This window comes from Oncorhynchus keta, chromosome 15, assembly GCF_023373465.1.
Source record: "Oncorhynchus keta strain PuntledgeMale-10-30-2019 chromosome 15, Oket_V2, whole genome shotgun sequence".
In the NCBI taxonomy this organism is placed as follows: Eukaryota; Metazoa; Chordata; class Actinopteri; order Salmoniformes; family Salmonidae; genus Oncorhynchus; species Oncorhynchus keta.
The window spans coordinates 11,974,941-11,991,733 of record NC_068435.1 but is presented as its reverse complement, the minus strand read 5'-3'; the positions used below and the strand labels follow the sequence as shown (position 1 = coordinate 11,991,733).

General features: G+C 40.8%; 1 protein-coding gene across 4 annotated transcripts in view; it reads left to right on the top strand.

The window, feature by feature from the left end:
* The window catches only part of LOC118394413 (KN motif and ankyrin repeat domain-containing protein 1-like), a 36,825-nt gene extending 30,428 nt beyond the window's left edge, over window positions 1-6,397 (top strand). For all 4 annotated transcript variants that reach the window (XM_035787594.2, XM_035787593.2, XM_052463392.1 and 1 more), the window contains 4 exons: window positions 1,991-2,210; window positions 3,181-3,323; window positions 3,729-3,929; window positions 4,956-6,397. In XM_035787594.2, the coding sequence (XP_035643487.1) occupies window positions 1,991-2,210; window positions 3,181-3,323; window positions 3,729-3,929; window positions 4,956-5,054 (663 nt within the window). In that variant the 3' untranslated portion in view covers window positions 5,055-6,397. The remainder of the gene's footprint in view (window positions 1-1,990; window positions 2,211-3,180; window positions 3,324-3,728; window positions 3,930-4,955) is intronic.
* Window positions 6,398-16,793: the final 10,396 nt, after the last annotated feature.

The following is a 16,793-nucleotide window of genomic DNA, read 5'->3' as shown; positions in this document are numbered from 1 at the left end:
TTAATAGGGCCACCACGAGCCAGAACAGTTTCAATGAACCCTGACATAGATTATACAAGTGTCTGGAACTCTACCGGAGGGATACGACACCAGTCTTCCACGAGGAAATGCATCATTTGGTGGTTTTGTTGGTGGTTTTGTTGATTGTGTTCATCTGGGTTGAGATCTGGTGACTGAGACGGCCATGGCATATGGTTTACAACGTTTTCATGCTCTTCAAACCATTCAGTGACCACTCGTGCCCTGTGGATGGGGGTGTTGTCATCCTATGGGGGCATAGCCATGGTAGACAAAATAATGGCCTGCCCAGCATTTTTATACATGACCCTAAGCATGAATGGATGTTATTTGCTTAATTAACTCAGGAAACACTCCTGTGTGGAAGCACCTGCTTTCAATATACTTTGTATCCCTCATTTACTCAAGTGTTTCCATTATTTGGGCAGTTACCTGTCTATCTGCTGTTAGCGTCGTTAACATGTCTATCTGCTGTTAGCGTCGTTAACATGTCTATCTGCTGTTAGCGTCGTTAACATGTCTATCTGCTGTTAGCGTCGTTAACATGTCTATCTGCTGTTAGCGTCGTTAACATGTCTATCTGCTGTTAGCGTCGTTAACATGTCTATCTGCTGTTAGCGTCGTTAACATGTCTATCTGCTGTTAGCGTCGTTAACATGTCTATCTGCTGTTAGCGTCGTTAACATGTCTATCTGCTGTTAGCGTCGTTAACATGTCTATCTGCTGTTAGCGTCGTTAACATGTCTATCTGCTGTTAGCGTCGTTAACATGTCCATCTGCTGTTAGCGTCGTTAACATGTCCATCTGCTGTTAGCGTCGTTAACATGTCCATCTGCTGTTAGCGTCGTTAACATGTCCATCTGCTGTTAGCGTCGTTAACATGTCCATCTGCTGTTAGCGTCGTTAACATGTCCATCTGCTGTTAGCGTCGTTAACATGTCTATCTGCTGTTAGCGTCGTTAACATGTCTATCTGCTGTTAGCGTCGTTAACATGTCTATCTGCTGTTAGCGTCGTTAACATGTCCATCTGCTGTTAGCGTCGTTAACATGTCCATCTGCTGTTAGCGTCGTTAACATGTCCATCTGCTGTTAGCGTCGTTAACATGTCCATCTGCTGTTAGCGTCGTTAACATGTCCATCTGCTGTTAGCGTCGTTAACATGTCTATCTGCTGTTAGCGTCGTTAACATGTCTATCTGCTGTTAGCGTCGTTAACATGTCTATCTGCTGTTAGCGTCGTTAACATGTCTATCTGCTGTTAGCGTCGTTAACATGTCTATCTGCTGTTAGCGTCGTTAACATGTCTATCTGCTGTTAGCGTCGTTAACATGTCTATCTGCTGTTAGCGTCGTTAACATGTCTATCTGCTGTTAGCGTCGTTAACATGTCTATCTGCTGTTAGCGTCGTTAACATGTCTATCTGCTGTTAGCGTCGTTAACATGTCTATCTGCTGTTAGCGTCGTTAACATGTCTATCTGCTGTTAGCGTCGTTAACATGTCTATCTGCTGTTAGCGTCGTTAACATGTCTATCTGCTGTTAGCGTCGTTAACATGTCTATCTGCTGTTAGCGTCGTTAACATGTCTATCTGCTGTTAGCGTCGTTAACATGTCTATCTGCTGTTAGCGTCGTTAACATGTCTATCTGCTGTTAGCGTCGTTAACATGTCTATCTGCTGTTAGCGTCGTTAACATGTCTATCTGCTGTTAGCGTCGTTAACATGTCTATCTGCTGTTAGCGTCGTTAACATGTCTATCTGTTGTTAGCGTCGTTAACATGTCTATGTGCTGTACACATTTTCTCCCTGAAATATCCAAGGGTTATGGAAATAATTCTTCAGTTAAACTGATCTTAGATCAGAGTCTATGGCAGGGCTGTGGGCAACTCCAGTCCAGGTGGACCACAGTGTGTGAAGGCTTTTGTCCCAGCCCCAAACTAACTAACACTCGGTTATCTCCCGTCTGTTCCCCAGAGGCGTGGCCTGGTGGTGCTGTTCCAGCATTGGTTCCGGGTGGCGGCTGAGGAGGACTCTCTGGCCAATACGGTGTCTGTGCACCTCAGAGAGGTGAGGACGGCCACGCCGTCGCTCCTCCCCTTCTTAGTTAACATGGCAGACGACAACGGCAACACAGTGCTGCACTACAGCGTGTCTCACACCAACTACCCCATTGTCAGCCTGCTACTGGACACAGGTAGGCACCACTGTATGTGTGTATGATTACACTATTATGAGAATGGTGAAGGTAGGACAGTATGTGTACATAAGAACTCACTGTATGGGATATCTACACGGTTCCACAGTCTATCTACACTATCGTTCAAAAGTTTGGGGTCACTTAAATGTCCTTGTTTTTGAAAGAAAAGCACATTTTTTGTCCGTTTAAAATAACATCAAATTGATCAGAAATACAGTGTAGACATTGTTAATGTTGTAAATGACTATTGTAGCTGGAAACGGCAGATTTATTATGGAATATCTACATAGGCGTACAGAGGCCCATTATCAGCAACCATCACTCCTGTGTTCCAAAGGCACGTTGTGTTAGCTAATCTAAGTTTATCATTTTAAAAGGCTAATTGATCATTAGAAAACCCTTTTCCAATTAGGCTAGCACAGCTGAATGTAGATATTCCATTTAAAAAATCTGCCGTTTCCAGCTACAATAGTCATTTACAACATTAACAATGTCTACACTGTATTTCTGATCAATTTGATGTTATTTTAAACGGACAAAACATGAGCTTTTCTTTCAAAAACAAAGACATCTCTATGTGACCCCAAACTTTTGAACGGTAGTGTACATGGTTCCACAGTGTATCTACATGGTTCCACAGTGTATCTACATGGTTCCACAGTGTATCTACATGGTTCCACAGTGTATCTACATGGTTCCACAGTGTATCTACATGGTTCCACAGTGTATCTACATGGTTCCACAGTGTATCTACATGGTTCCACAGTGTATCTACATGGTTCCACAGTGTATCTACATGGTTCCACAGTGTATCTACATGGTTCCACAGTGTATCTACATGGTTCCACAGTGTATCTACATGTTTCCACAGTGTATCTATAGTCTGTCTTGAAACAACACTACAAAAACACAAGTAGACATGAAGGTCCAATACACGTTTCTAAATGGGTGTGTGTTCCCCCTGCAGGTGTTTGTGAGGTGGACCTTCAGAACAAGGCGGGGTACACAGCGGTGATGCTGGCCTCCCTGACAGCCCCGGACAGCTCTGGGGACATGGAGGTGGTCGGCAGGCTTATGGAGCTGGGGGACGTCAATGCTCAAGCCAGCCAGGTCACTGTCACTGCCTCTGTCGACACCCCAACTACACACCTCATACTTCATCCTAACTCTATTATATGGTACATATTGTACTGAAGGACCAAGCATCTCAGTCTTCCAACCCTGGCGTTTTTAAGCGCCATGCTCTATCAACTGAGCCACATGGGAATTACCGTGGAGTCTTTCTGCTCAGAAATCATAATAACATGTCTTAACTGACCAACGGGCGCCAGCATCATTTTCCTCTCTATTTTAAACACACTAATATTGTCCTATAAGACCAGCCTCTGTACTAAAGATGGATTTGCCCAAACTGCCTCCTGGCCAGTCAGTTTCAGCTCTCTCTGCATGCCGAGATAATTCTCCTCTCTTGGCCCTCCTCATCCCTCTGCCTGTCTCATCCCTCTCTCCCTCCAGGGGGGTCAAACAGCTCTGATGCTCGCAGTGAGACATGGCCGGGGCCTGATGGTGCGTCTGCTGCTGCGCTGCGGGGCCGACACCAACATCCAGGACTGCCAGGGGGCCACGGCCCTCGTGTGCGCCTGTGAGAGGGGCCACACACACATCGCCAGGCTGCTGTTGCAAGCGGCCGAGTGTGACACCAGCGTCACTGACAGGGTGAGTGCTGGATGGATACACTACAGAACACACACACACAATCCAACCACCCCCTGAAAGCCTCAGGGGTTTCACCATGAGGCCAACGGTAACTTCAGGAGACGACAATACATCTAACAACCTCCTACGCCACCTAGTGAATAAGACTACAAACTACACTCTTGGGGGGAATTATCAACCATCTCAAGTCATTTATTTTGCCATTATAAGACTCAATGTTAACAGGATGTCAGTCCGCTTTTCTCACTACAATTAGCGACTTTGCTGAAAGAGCAGCTTAGGCAATTGGAAGCATTTGATAGCCCAAATACCTCGGTTTGAGTCCCAAATAGCACCCTATTCTCTATGGGCCCAAGTCAAAAGAAGTGTACTAAACGAGGAATAGGGTGCAGATTAGGATGCAGCCCGTGACTCATTGAGCTGTGAGAGTGACAGCGTGGCTGTTCTATAATAACACGCAGCTCTCTGTGGATTAATGAAGCCTTTTGTTGAGGCAAACCTCACTGGGCTTTGACAAGCTAATCACTAATCCGCTAAATCTGTAGGGAAAGAGGGCAAAAATAAAAAGGGGAAATCCTGTAGGCTGTCCGGCTCTCCCCGTAGACTGGTAGAGAATAAGAGCTTTCTCAGTTTAGGGCCTCCTGCTTTGAATTGACTCCAGTCTATCTTCAAAGTGTTCATTGAATCAATTCTTATTCACTTGGCGAATGTGCACCGTTTTCTCTCACGTTTTTTTAGTTTATATTACCGTCGTTTAGCATGGTTGCATACTTAAGTATAGTGTGTGCCAAACCTCTCCTGCAGTACTCCCACCCATTTCAGCACTGGCACACCTGATTCATCAAGCCCTTCAGTTGTTGAATCAGGTGTGCTAGTTCAGGAATGTCAATGTGGAATAGCTAGGGTTACTCAAGGAGACGTTTAGGAAATACTGACTTGGCATACCCAGAATGATTTATAGTGCATACCTCAAGTATTGATCTTCCTTCTTTCTCATCTCCCTGTTTTCGTCTCCACCTCCTCCAGCGTGGTCGCACGGCCCTGTCTGTAGCACAGCAGGGGTCCCACGTTGACATCACAGCCCTTCTCCAGGCCCACCAAACACACGCTGAGACGTCTGTCTGAGACTCCTTACCCCGTGGATGGACTCAAAGACACAGATGTTGCAGTGCAAGGAATATCCAAGTCCAAATGGAACCCTGTTCCGTGCTGTCAATAGAGCCATTCCTGCTGCCAATAGAGCCCTTCCTGCTGCCAATAGAGCCCTTCCTGCTGCCAATAGAGCCCTTCCTGCTGCCAATAGAGCCCTTCCTGCTGCCAATAGAGCCCTTCCTGCTGCCAATAGAGCCCTTCCTGCTGCCAATAGAGCCCTTCCTGCTGCCAATAGAGCCCTGCCTACTGTATATAGAGCCCTTCTTTATACCACAACTTAGGTCAATTATCTCCTTGTTTCTCTGTCTCCTTCCGTCTCTCTGTCTCCGGTTTCCTTTTTCTTCTCCTTCTGTCTCCTTTCTCCTTCGGTCTTCTTTCTCTGCTCCTTCTCTCTCTTCTTCTTCTGTTTCCTATCTCTTTCTCCATCTGTCTCTTTCTCCTTCGTCTCTTTCTCTTCTTCTTCTCTCTTCTTCTTCTGTCTCCTATCTCTTTCTCCTTCTGTCTTCTTTCTCTTCTCCTTCTCTTTCTCTTCTCATTCTCTTCTCCTTCTGTCTTCTTTCTCTTCTCCTTCTGTCTCTCTCTCTCTTCTCATTCTGTCTCGCTCTCTTCTCCTTCTGTCTCTCTCTCTTCTTCTTTGTGTTGGTCACTTATTGGCTCAGTATTGACTGAGCTCAGCTGGTCGCATTAGTTGCTGACTACTAGGCTCTGGCCAAAAGTAGTGCACTATACAGTAGAGAATAGGGTTCTATTTCAGACACAGATGAAGATCTCTCACCTCCGCTTGTCTGATTCGGTCTACTTTCCTCACTCCCTCTTGGGCCTCTAAGGATCAGGTTGTGAGGTCAATGACATTGGACTGAGCTCTTCACTTCCTGTTCCTGGACAGGGAAAAAAAAATCTTTAAAGACGTGTGTGTGTGTGTGTGTGTGTGTGTGTGTGTGTGTGTGTGTGAATGTTATTATGACAGCTGTGCAAAGCTCCAATCCTGGAGGGCGATATTGTCTGCTGGTTTTTGTCCTCGCCTTTAAAATGGTCTATTTTCTTTTTACCTGTAGCAATCAATGACATGAATTGACCCAATAAGTGCCACGAAGGGAGATCCCAAAAGCCAGCAGGACTGCGGCTCTTGAGGACTTGGTTTATCCCTGTTACGTTCATGAGAAAGGTCTTTTGAGAAAGGTTTTTGAGAAAGCGTGTTACAAATAAAACGCCACCAATTGGATGGATGGGTTGATTGCTCTGCTGGTACTGTAAACATTGTTGTATTGCTGTTATGCTATCCCCTGGTATGGCATTAGGTTAGGGGAGGGTTTGGCCTGGGGGGGGCTTTACAAGTAGGCCGTCATTGTAAATAAGAATTTGTTCTTAACTGACTTGCCTAGTTAAATAACAGTAAAATAAAAAAATTAATCAAATAAGAATTTGGGGGAAGATGCTTTCTTTTTTTTGTGTCTTCAAATCGTAATGTGTGACTTTAATTTTAATCTGTTATTCTGACTCTGCTTATACTAGCTGTACTATGTGCAGCAGGAAGTAGAGCTGTGTCATCAGACTGATTGAAATATCAAAGAAAGACAATGGTCTTCAGGTCTGCACTGCTACCCTCGGGGCATTTCAGCCAGAGACAATTATTACAGTAAATATTACAGTAAATATACAGAGCATTTACATTGAACTGTTGTGTTTCCTACTATCAGCAATATGTTGCATGTTAATCTCAATACTGTATGAAGTAAAATATTGAGCTATACTGTTAAAAATTGATTTAATTATGATCAATATCCATTGTAGACAAACCCGACTGTTGATTTAACTACTTATTTCATGCATTATTCTTAAAACAAAGCAAGACTGTTGACCTATAACTGTTTTAATAAAATGTTTTCCAATTATTTTGTATTGGATGTGGGGAAAACACATTACAACTCATTGTACTCTGTAATAACAGAAATGGACAGCAGATGGCGGTACCTTTCCATACTGTTATGAATGGATGTTGTGAATGCAGTACTGACTGAATGTCTTGAGATTTTATTCAGAGACGTACATACATTTGAAGTCGGAAGTTCCCATACACCTTAGCCAAATACATTTAAACTCAGTTTTTCACAACTCCTGACATTTAACCCCAGTAACAATTATTTGTTTAAGGTCAGTTAGGATCACCACTTTATTTTAAGAATGTGAAATGTCAGAATGATAGTAGAGAGAATGATTTATTTCAGCTTTCATCCCATTCCCAGTGGGTCAGAAGTTTACATACACTCAATTAGTATGTGGTAGCATTACCTTTAAATTGTTTAACTTGTGTCAAACGTTTCGGGTAGTCTTCCACAAGCTCCCAAAATAAGTTGGGTGAATTTTGGCCCATTCCTCCTCACAGAGCTGGTGTTGTAGTAGTAGTAGTAGTAGTAGTAGTAACAGCAGGTGTATTAGTAGTAGTAGTAGTAGTAACAGCAGGTGTAGTAGTAGTAGTAGTAGTAGTAGTAGTAACAGCAGGTGTAGTAGTAGTAGTAGTAGTAGTAGTAGTAGTAGTAACAGCAGGTGTAGTAGTAGTAGTAGTAGTAGTAGTAGTAGTAACAACAGCAGTAGTAGTAGTAGTAGTAGTAGTAACATCAGCAGTAGTAGTACTTTAGTCGTAGTAACAGCAGTAGTTGTAGTAGTAACAGCAGTAGTAACAGTAGTAGTAGTAGTAGTAGTAGTAACAGTAGTAGTAGTAACAGCAGTAGTTGTAGTAGTAACAGCAGTAGTAACAGTAGTAGTAGTAGTAGTAGTAGTAGTAGTAGCAGTAGTAGTAGTAACAGCAGTAGTAGTAGTAGTAGTAGTAGTAACAGCAGGTGTAGTAGTAGTAGTAGTAACAGCAGTAGTTGTAGTAGTAACAGCAGCAGTAGTAGTAACAGCAGTAGTAGTAGTAACAGCAGTAGTAGTAGTAGCAGTAGTAGCAGTAGTAGTAGTAACAGTAGTAGTAGTAGTAGTAGTAGTAACAGCAGTAGTAGTAGTAGCAGTAGTAGTAGTAACAGCAGTAGTAGCAGTAGTAGTAGTAACAGTAGTAGTAGTAGTAGTAGTAACAGCAGTAGTAGTAGTAGTAACAGCAGTAGTAGTAGTAGTAACAGCAGTAGTAGTAGTAACAGCAGTAGTAGTAGTAGTAACAGCAGTAGTAGCAGTAGTAGTAGTAACAGCAGTAGTAGCAGTAGTAGTAGTAACAGCAGTAGTAGTAGTAGTAACAGCAGTAGTAGTAACAGCAGTAGTAGTAGTAACAGTAGTAGTAGTAGTAGTAACAGTAGTAGTAGTAGTAGTAACAGCAGTAGTAGTAGTAACAGCAGTAGTAGTAGTAACAGTAGTAGTAGTAACAGCAGTAGTAGTAGTAACAGTAGTAGTAGTAACAGCAGTAGTAGTAGTAACAGCAGTAGTAGTAGTAGTAACAGTAGTAGTAGTAGTAACAGTAGTAGTAGTAACAGCAGTAGTAGTAGTAACAGCAGCAGTAACAGTAGTAGTAGTAGTAGTAACAGCAGCAGTAACAGTAGTAGTAGTAGTAGTAACAGCAGTAGTAGTAACAGCAGTAGTAGTAGTAGTAGCAGTAGTAGTAGTAGCAGTAGTAACAGCAGTAGTAGTAATAGTAACAGCAGTAGTAGTAGTAGTAGTAGTAGCAGTAGCAGTAGTAACAGCAGTAGTAGTAGTAGCAGTAGTAACAGCAGTAGTAGTAATAGTAACAGCAGTAGTAGTAGTAGTAACAGCAGTAGTAGTAGTAGTAGTAACAGCAGCAGTAGTAGTAACAGCAGTAGTAGTAGCAGTAGCAGTAGTAGTAACAGTAGTAGTAGTAGCAGTAGTAGTAGTAGTAGTAACAGTAGTAGTAGTAGTAACAGTAGTAGTAGCAGTAGTAGTAGTAACAGTAGTAGTAGTAATAGTAGTAGTAGTAACAGCAGTAGTAGTAACAGCAGTAGTAGTAGTAACAGTAGTAGTAGTAACAGCAGCAGTAGTAGTAGTAGTAGTAGCAGTAGTAGTAGTAACAGCAGTAGTAGTAGTAGTAACAGTAGTAGTAGTAGTAACAGCAGCAGTAGTAGTAGTAGTAACAGCAGTAGTAGTAGTAGTAGTAACAGCAGTAGTAGTAACAGCAGTAGTAGTAACAGCAGTAGTAGTAGTAGTAACAGCAGTAGTAGTAGTAACAGTAGTAGTAGTAACAGCAGTAGTAGTAACAGCAGTAGTAGTAGTAGTAACAGTAGTAGTAGTAGTAGTAACAGTAGTAGTAGTAACAGCAGTAGTAGTAGTAGTAGTAGTAACAGCAGTAGTAGTAGTAGCAGTAGTAGTAGTAACAGCAGTAGTAGTAGTAGTAACAGCAGTAGTAGTAGTAGTAGTAGTAGTAACAGCAGTAGTAGTAGTAGCAGTAGTAGTAGTAACAGCAGTAGTAGTAGTAGTAGTAGTAACAGTAGTAGTAGTAACAGTAGTAGTAGTAACAGCAGTAGTAGTAGTAGTAACAGCAGTAGTAGTAGTAGTAACAGCAGTAGTAGTAGTAGTAACAGCAGTAGTAGTAGTAGTAACAGCAGTAGTAGTAGTAGCAGTAACAGCAGTAGTAGCAGTAGTAGCAGTAGTAACAGCAGCAGTAGTAGTAGTAACAGCAGCAGTAGTAGTAGTAACAGCAGTAGTAGTAGTAGTAACAGCAGTAGTAGTAGTAGTAACAGCAGTAGTAGTAGTAGTAACAGCAGTAGTAGTAGCAGTAACAGCAGTAGTAGTAGTAGCAGTAGTAGTAGTAACAGCAGTAGTAGTAGTAACAGCAGTAGTAGTAGTAGTAACAGCAGTAGTAGTAGTAGTAACAGTAGTAGTAGTAGTAGTAGTAGTAGTAGTAACAGCAGTAGTAGTAGTAGCAGTAGTAGTAGTAACAGCAGTAGTAGCAGTAGTAGTAACAGCAGTAGTAGTAGTAGTAACAGCAGCAGTAGTAGTAGTAACAGCAGCAGTAGTAGTAGTAACAGCAGCAGTAGTAGTAGTAACAGCAGTAGTAGTAGTAGTAACAGCAGTAGTAGTAGTAGTAACAGCAGTAGTAGTAGTAGCAGTAGTAGTAGTAACAGCAGCAGTAGTAGTAGTAACAGCAGTAGTAGTAGTAACAGCAGTAGTAGTAGTAGTAACAGTAGTAGTAGTAACAGTAGTAGTAGTAACAGCAGTAGTAGTAGTAGTAACAGCAGTAGTAGTAGTAGTAACAGCAGTAGTAGTAGTAGTAGTAACAGCAGTAGTAGTAGTAGTAACAGTAGTAGTAGTAGTAGTAGTAGTAGTAACAGCAGTAGTAGTAGTAGCAGTAGTAGTAGTACCAGCAGTAGTAGTAATAGTAACAGCAGTAGTAGTAGTAGCAGTAGTAACAGCAGTAGTAGTAATAGTAACAGCAGTAGTAGTAGTAGTAACAGCAGTAGTAGTAGTAGTAGTAACAGCAGCAGTAGTAGTAACAGCAGTAGTAGTAGCAGTAGCAGTAGTAGTAGTAGCAGCAGTAGCAGTAGTAGTAGTAGTAGTAACAGCAGTAGTAGTAGTAGTAGTAACAGCAGTAGTAGTAGTAGTAAACAGTAGTAGTAGTAGTAGTAGTAGTAACAGCAGTAGTAGTAGTAGCAGTAGTAGTAGTAGAAACAGTAGTAGTAGTAACAGCAGTAGTAGTAGTAGTAACAGTAGTAGTAGCAGTAGTAACAGCAGTAGTAGTAGTAGTAGTAACAGCAGTAGTAGTAGTAGTAACAGTAGTAGTAGTAACAGCAGCAGTAGTAGTAGTAACAGTAGTAGTAGTAACAGCAGTAGTAGTAACAGCAGTAGTAGTAGTAGTAACAGCAGTAGTAGTAGTAACAGTAGTAGTAGTAACAGCAGTAGTAGTAACAGCAGTAGTAGTAGTAGTAACAGTAGTAGTAGTAGTAGTAACAGTAGTAGTAGTAACAGCAGTAGTAGTAGTAGTAGTAACAGCAGTAGTAGTAGTAACAGCAGTAGTAGTAGTAGTAACAGCAGTAGTAGTAGTAGTAGTAGTAGTAACAGCAGTAGTAGTAGTAGTAGTAGTAGTAACAGCAGTAGTAGTAGCACAGTAGTAGTAACAGCAGTAGTAGTAGTAGTAACAGTAGTAGTAGTAACAGCAGTAGTAGTAGTAGTAACAGCAGTAGTAGTAGTAGTAACAGCAGTAGTAGTAGTAACAGCAGTAGTAGTAGTAGTAGTAACAGCAGTAGTAGTAGTAACAGCAGTAGCAGTAGTAGTAACAGTAGTAGTAGTAACAGTAGTAGTAGTAACAGTAGTAGTAGTAACAGCAGTAGTAGTAACAGCAGCAGTAGTAGTAGTAACAGCAGTAGTAGTAGTAAGTAACAGTAGTAGTAGTAACAGTAGTAGTAGTAGTAACAGCAGTAGTAGTAGTAGTAGTAGTAACAGCAGTAGTAGCAGTAGTAACAACAGCAGTAGTAGTAGTAACAGCAGTAGTAGTAGTAGTAGTAACAGCAGTAGTAGTAGTAGTAACAGCAGTAGTAGTAGTAGTAACAGTAGTAGTAGTAGTAGTAACAGTAGCAGTAGTAGTAGTAGTAGTAGTAACAGTAGTAGTAGTAACAGCAGTAGTAACAGCAGTAGTAGTAGTAGTAACAGCAGTAGTAGTAGTAGTAACAGCAGTAGTAGTAGTAGTAACAGCAGTAGTAGTAGTAGCAGTAGTAGTAGTAACAGTAGTAGTAGTAACAGCAGTAGTAGTAGTAGTAACAGCAGCAGTAGTAGTAGCAGTAGTAGTAGTAGTAACAGTAGTAGTAGTAACAGCAGTAGTAGTAGTAACAGCAGTAGTAGTAGTAACAGTAGTAGTAGTAACAGTAGTAGTAGTAGTAACAGCAGTAGTAGTAGTAACAGTAGTAGTAGTAGTAACAGCAGTAGTAGTAGTAGTAACAGCAGTAGTAGTAGTAACAGTAGTAGTAGTAGTAGTAACAGCAGTAGTAGTAACAGCAGTAGTAGTAACAGCAGTAGTAGTAGTAGTAACAGCAGTAGTAACAGCAGTAGTAGTAGTACTAACAGCAGTAGTAGTAGTAGTAACAGCAGTAGTAGTAGTAGTAACAGCAGTAGTAGTAGTAGTAACAGCAGTAGTAGTAGTAGTAACAGCAGTAGTAGTAGTAGTAGTAGTAGTAGTAACAGCAGCAGTAGTAGTAGTAACAGCAGTAGTAGTAGTAGTAACAGTAGTAGTAGTAACAGCAGTAGTAGTAGTAACAGCAGCAGTAGTAGTAGTAACAGCAGTAGTAGTAACAGCAGTAGTAGTAGTAACAGCAGCAGTAGTAGTAGTAGTAGTAGTAACAGCAGTAGTAGTAGTAGTAACAGCAGTGGTAGTAGTAGTAACAGCAGTAGTAGCAGTAGCAGTAGTAGTAGCAGTAGTAACAGCAGTAGTAGTAGTAGCAGTAGTAACAGCAGTAGTAGTAATAGTAACAGCAGTAGTAACAGCAGTAGTAGTAGTAGCAGTAGTAACAGCAGTAGTAGTAGTAGTAACAGCAGTAGTAGTAGTAGTAACAGCAGTAGTAGTAGTAGTAGTAGTAGTAGTAACAGCAGTAGTAGTAGTAGTAACAGTAGTAGTAGTAACAGCAGTAGTAGTAGTAACAGCAGCAGTTGTAGTAGTAACAGCAGTAGTAGTAGTAGTAACAGTAGTAGTAGTAACAGCAGTAGTAGTAGTAACAGTAGTAGTAACAGTAGTAGTAGTAGTAGTAGTAACAGTAGTAGTAGTAGTAGTAACAGCAGTAGTAGTAGTAGTAACAGTAGTAGTAGTAGTAGTAGTAGCAGTAGCAGTAACAGCAGTAGTAGTAGTAGCAGTAGTAACAGCAGTAGTAGTAATAGCAACAGCAGTAGTAACAGCAGTAGTAATAGTAACAGCAGTAGTAACAGCAGTAGTAGTAATAGTAACAGCAGTAGTAGTAGTAACAGCAGTAGTAGTAGTAGTAACAGCAGTAGTAGTAGTAGTAGTAGTAGTAGTAGTAACAGCAGTAGTAGTAGTAGTAACAGCAGTAGTAGTAGTAGTAACAGCAGTAGTAGTAGTAGTAACAGCAGTAGTAGTAGTAACAGCAGTAGTAGTAGTAGTAGTAACAGCAGCAGTAGTAGTAGTAACAGCAGTAGTAGTAGTAGTAACAGTAGTAGTAGTAACAGCAGCAGTAGTAGTAACAGCAGCAGTAGTAATAGTAACAGCAGTAGTAGTAGTAGTAGTAGTAACAGCAGCAGTAGTAGTAGTAACAGCAGTAGTAGTAGTAGTAACAGCAGTAGTAGTAGTAGTAGTAGTAGTAACAGTAGTAGTAGTAGTAACAGTAGTAGTAGTAACAGTAGTAGTAGTAGTAACAGCAGCAGTAGTAGTAGTAACAGCAGCAGTAGTAATAGTAACAGCAGTAGTAGTAGTAGTAGTAGTAACAGCAGCAGTAGTAGTAGTAACAGCAGTAGTAGTAGTAGTAACAGCAGCAGTAGTAGTAGTAACAGCAGTAGTAGTAATAGTAACAGCAGTAGTAGTAGTAGTAACAGCAGCAGTAGTAGTAGTAACAGCAGTAGTAGTAGTAGTAACAGTAGTAGTAGTAACAGCAGCAGTAGTAGTAACAGCAGCAGTAGTAGTAACAGCAGCAGTAGTAGTAACAGTAGTAGTAGTAGTAGTAGTAACAGCAGTAGTAGTAGTAGTAACAGCAGTAGTAGTAGTAGTAGTAGTAGTAACAGCAGTAGTAGTAGTAGCAGTAGTAGTAGTAACAGCAGTAGTAGTAGTAGTAACAGCAGTAGTAGTAACAGCAGTAGTAGTAGTAGTAACAGCAGTAGTAGTAGTAGTAACAGCAGTAGCAGTAGTAGCAGTAGTAGTAGTAACAGCAGTAGTAGTAGTAGCAGTAGTAACAGCAGTAGTAGCAGCAGTAGTAGTAGTAACAGCAGTAGTAGTAGTAGTAACAGTAGTAGTAGTAACAGTAGTAGTAGTAACAGTAGTAGTAGTAACAGCAGTAGTAGTAACAGCAGTAGTAGTAGTAACAGCAGTAGTAGTAGTAGTAACAGCAGTAGTAGTAGTAGTAGCAGTAGTAGTAGTAACAGTAGTAGTAGTAGTAACAGCAGTAGTAGTAGTAGTAACAGCAGTAGTAGTAGTAGTAACAGCAGTAGTAGTAGTAGTAACAGCAGTAGTAGTAGTAGTAACAGCAGTAGTAGTAGTAGTAGTAGTAACAGTAGTAGTAGTAGTAGTAGTAACAGTAGTAGTAGTAACAGTAGTAGTAGTAACAGTAGTAGTAGTAACAGCAGTAGTAACAGCAGTAGTAGTAGTAGTAACAGCAGTAGTAGTAGTAGTAACAGTAGTAGTAGTAACAGCAGTAGTAGTAGTAGTAACAGCAGTAGTAGTAGTAGCAGTAGTAGTAGTAGCAGTAGTAGTAGTAACAGTAGTAGTAGTAACAGCAGTAGTAGTAGTAACAGCAGTAGTAGTAGTAACAGTAGTAGTAGTAACAGCAGTAGTAGTAGTAGTAACAGCAGTAGTAGTAGTAACAGTAGTAGTAGTAGTAGTAGTAACAGCAGTAGTAGTAGTAGTAACAGTAGTAGTAGTAACAGTAGTAGTAGTAACAGCAGTAGTAGTAACAGCAGTAGTAGTAGTAGTAACAGCAGTAGTAGTAGTAGTAACAGCAGTAGTAGTAGTAGTAACAGCAGTAGTAGTAGTAGTAACAGCAGTAGTAGTAGTAGTAGTAGTAGTAGTAACAGCAGTAGTAGTAGTAGTAACAGCAGTAGTAGTAGTAACAGCAGTAGTAGTAGTAACAGCAGTAGTAGTAGTAACAGCAGCAGTAGTAGTAGTAACATCAGTAGTAGTAGTAACTGTAGTAGCAGTAGTAGTAGTAACAGCAGCAGTAGTAGTAGTAGTAGTAGTAACAGCAGTAGTAGTAGTAGTAACAGCAGTGGTAGTAGTAGTAACAGCAGTAGTAGTAGTAGTAGTAGCAGTAGCAGTAGTAGTAGCAGTAGTAACAGCAGTAGTAGTAGTAGCAGTAGTAACAGCAGTAGTAGTAATAGTAACAGCAGTAGTAACAGCAGTAGTAGTAGTAGCAGTAGTAACAGCAGTAGTAGTAGTAGTAACAGCAGTAGTAGTAGTAGTAGTAGTAACAGCAGTAGTAGTAGTAGTAACAGCAGTAGTAGTAGTAGTAACAGTAGTAGTAGTAACAGCAGTAGTAGTAGTAGTAACAGCAGCAGTAGTAGTAGTAACAGCAGTAGTAGTAGTAGTAACAGTAGTAGTAGTAACAGCAGTAGTAGTAGTAACAGCAGCAGTAGTAGTAACAGTAGTAGTAGTAGTAGTAACAGTAGTAGTAGTAGTAGTAACAGCAGTAGTAGTAGTAGTAACAGTAGTAGTAGTAGTAGTAGTAGCAGTAGCAGTAGTAACAGCAGTAGTAGTAGTAGCAGTAGTAACAGCAGTAGTAGTAATAGTAACAGCAGTAGTAACAGCAGTAGTAATAGTAACAGCAGTAGTAACAGCAGTAGTAGTAATAGTAACAGCAGTAGTAGTAGTAGTAACAGCAGTAGTAGTAGTAGTAACAGCAGTAGTAGTAGTAGTAGTAGTAGTAGTAGTAGTAGTAGTAACAGCAGTAGTAGTAGTAGTAACAGCAGTAGTAGTAGTAGTAACAGCAGTAGTAGTAGTAGTAGCAGCAGTAGTAGTAGTAGTAACAGCAGTAGTAGTAGTAGTAGTAGTAGTAGTAGTAGTAACAGTAGTAGTAGTAACAGTAGTAGTAGTAGTAACAGTAGTAGTAGTAACAGTAGTAGTAGTAGTAACAGCAGCAGTAGTAGTAGTAACAGCAGCAGTAGTAATAGTAACAGCAGTAGTAGTAGTAGTAGTAGTAACAGCAGCAGTAGTAGTAGTAACAGCAGTAGTAGTAGTAGTAACAGCAGCAGTAGTAGTAGTAACAGCAGTAGTAGTAATAGTAACAACAGTAGTAGTAGTAGTAGTAACAGCAGCAGTAGTAGTAGTAACAGCAGTAGTAGTAGTAGTAACAGTAGTAGTAGTAACAGCAGCAGTAGTAGTAACAGCAGCAGTAGTAGTAACAGTAGCAGTAGTAGTAACAGTAGTAGTAGTAGTAGTAGTAACAGCAGTAGTAGTAGTAGTAACAGCAGTAGTAGTAGTAGTAACAGCAGTAGTAGTAGTAGTAGTAGTAGTAGCAGTAGCAGTAGTAGCAGTAGTAACAGCAGTAGTAGTAGTAGTAGTAACAGCAGTAGTAGTAGTAGTAACAGCAGCAGCAGTAGTAGTAGTAGTAGTAGTAGTAGTAGTAGTAACAGCAGTAGTAGTAGTAACAGTAGTAGTAACAGCAGTAGTAGTAGTAGTAACAGCAGTAGTAGTAGTAGTGGCAGTAGTAACAGCAGTAGTATAGTAGTAACAGCAGTAGCAGTAGTAGTGGTAGTAGTAACAGCAGTAGTATAGTAGTAACAGCAGTAGTATAGTAGTAACAGCAGTAGTATAGTAGTAACAGCAGTAGTATAGTAGTAACAGCAGTAGTAGTAGTAGTGCATCTGGATAAGGTGAGTCCGCCCCCTTATAATGCTAAATGCATTTAGAAGTTACAAAAGCTCCAATCCATTACTAGTGTTATAATAATCACAAAAGCATTCAAAGTAATCCACCTTGAGCTTACAAATTGAGATGCAATGCCCTGTCAACCATAATAGATCACATGAATTATAACCGGACCAGTAGGACTTATTCTCTATCCTCGTGGGCGTATGTGAGGCTTGGCTGTATGGAGGGAAGGAGTGTGAGGCTTGGCTGTATGGAGAGAAGGT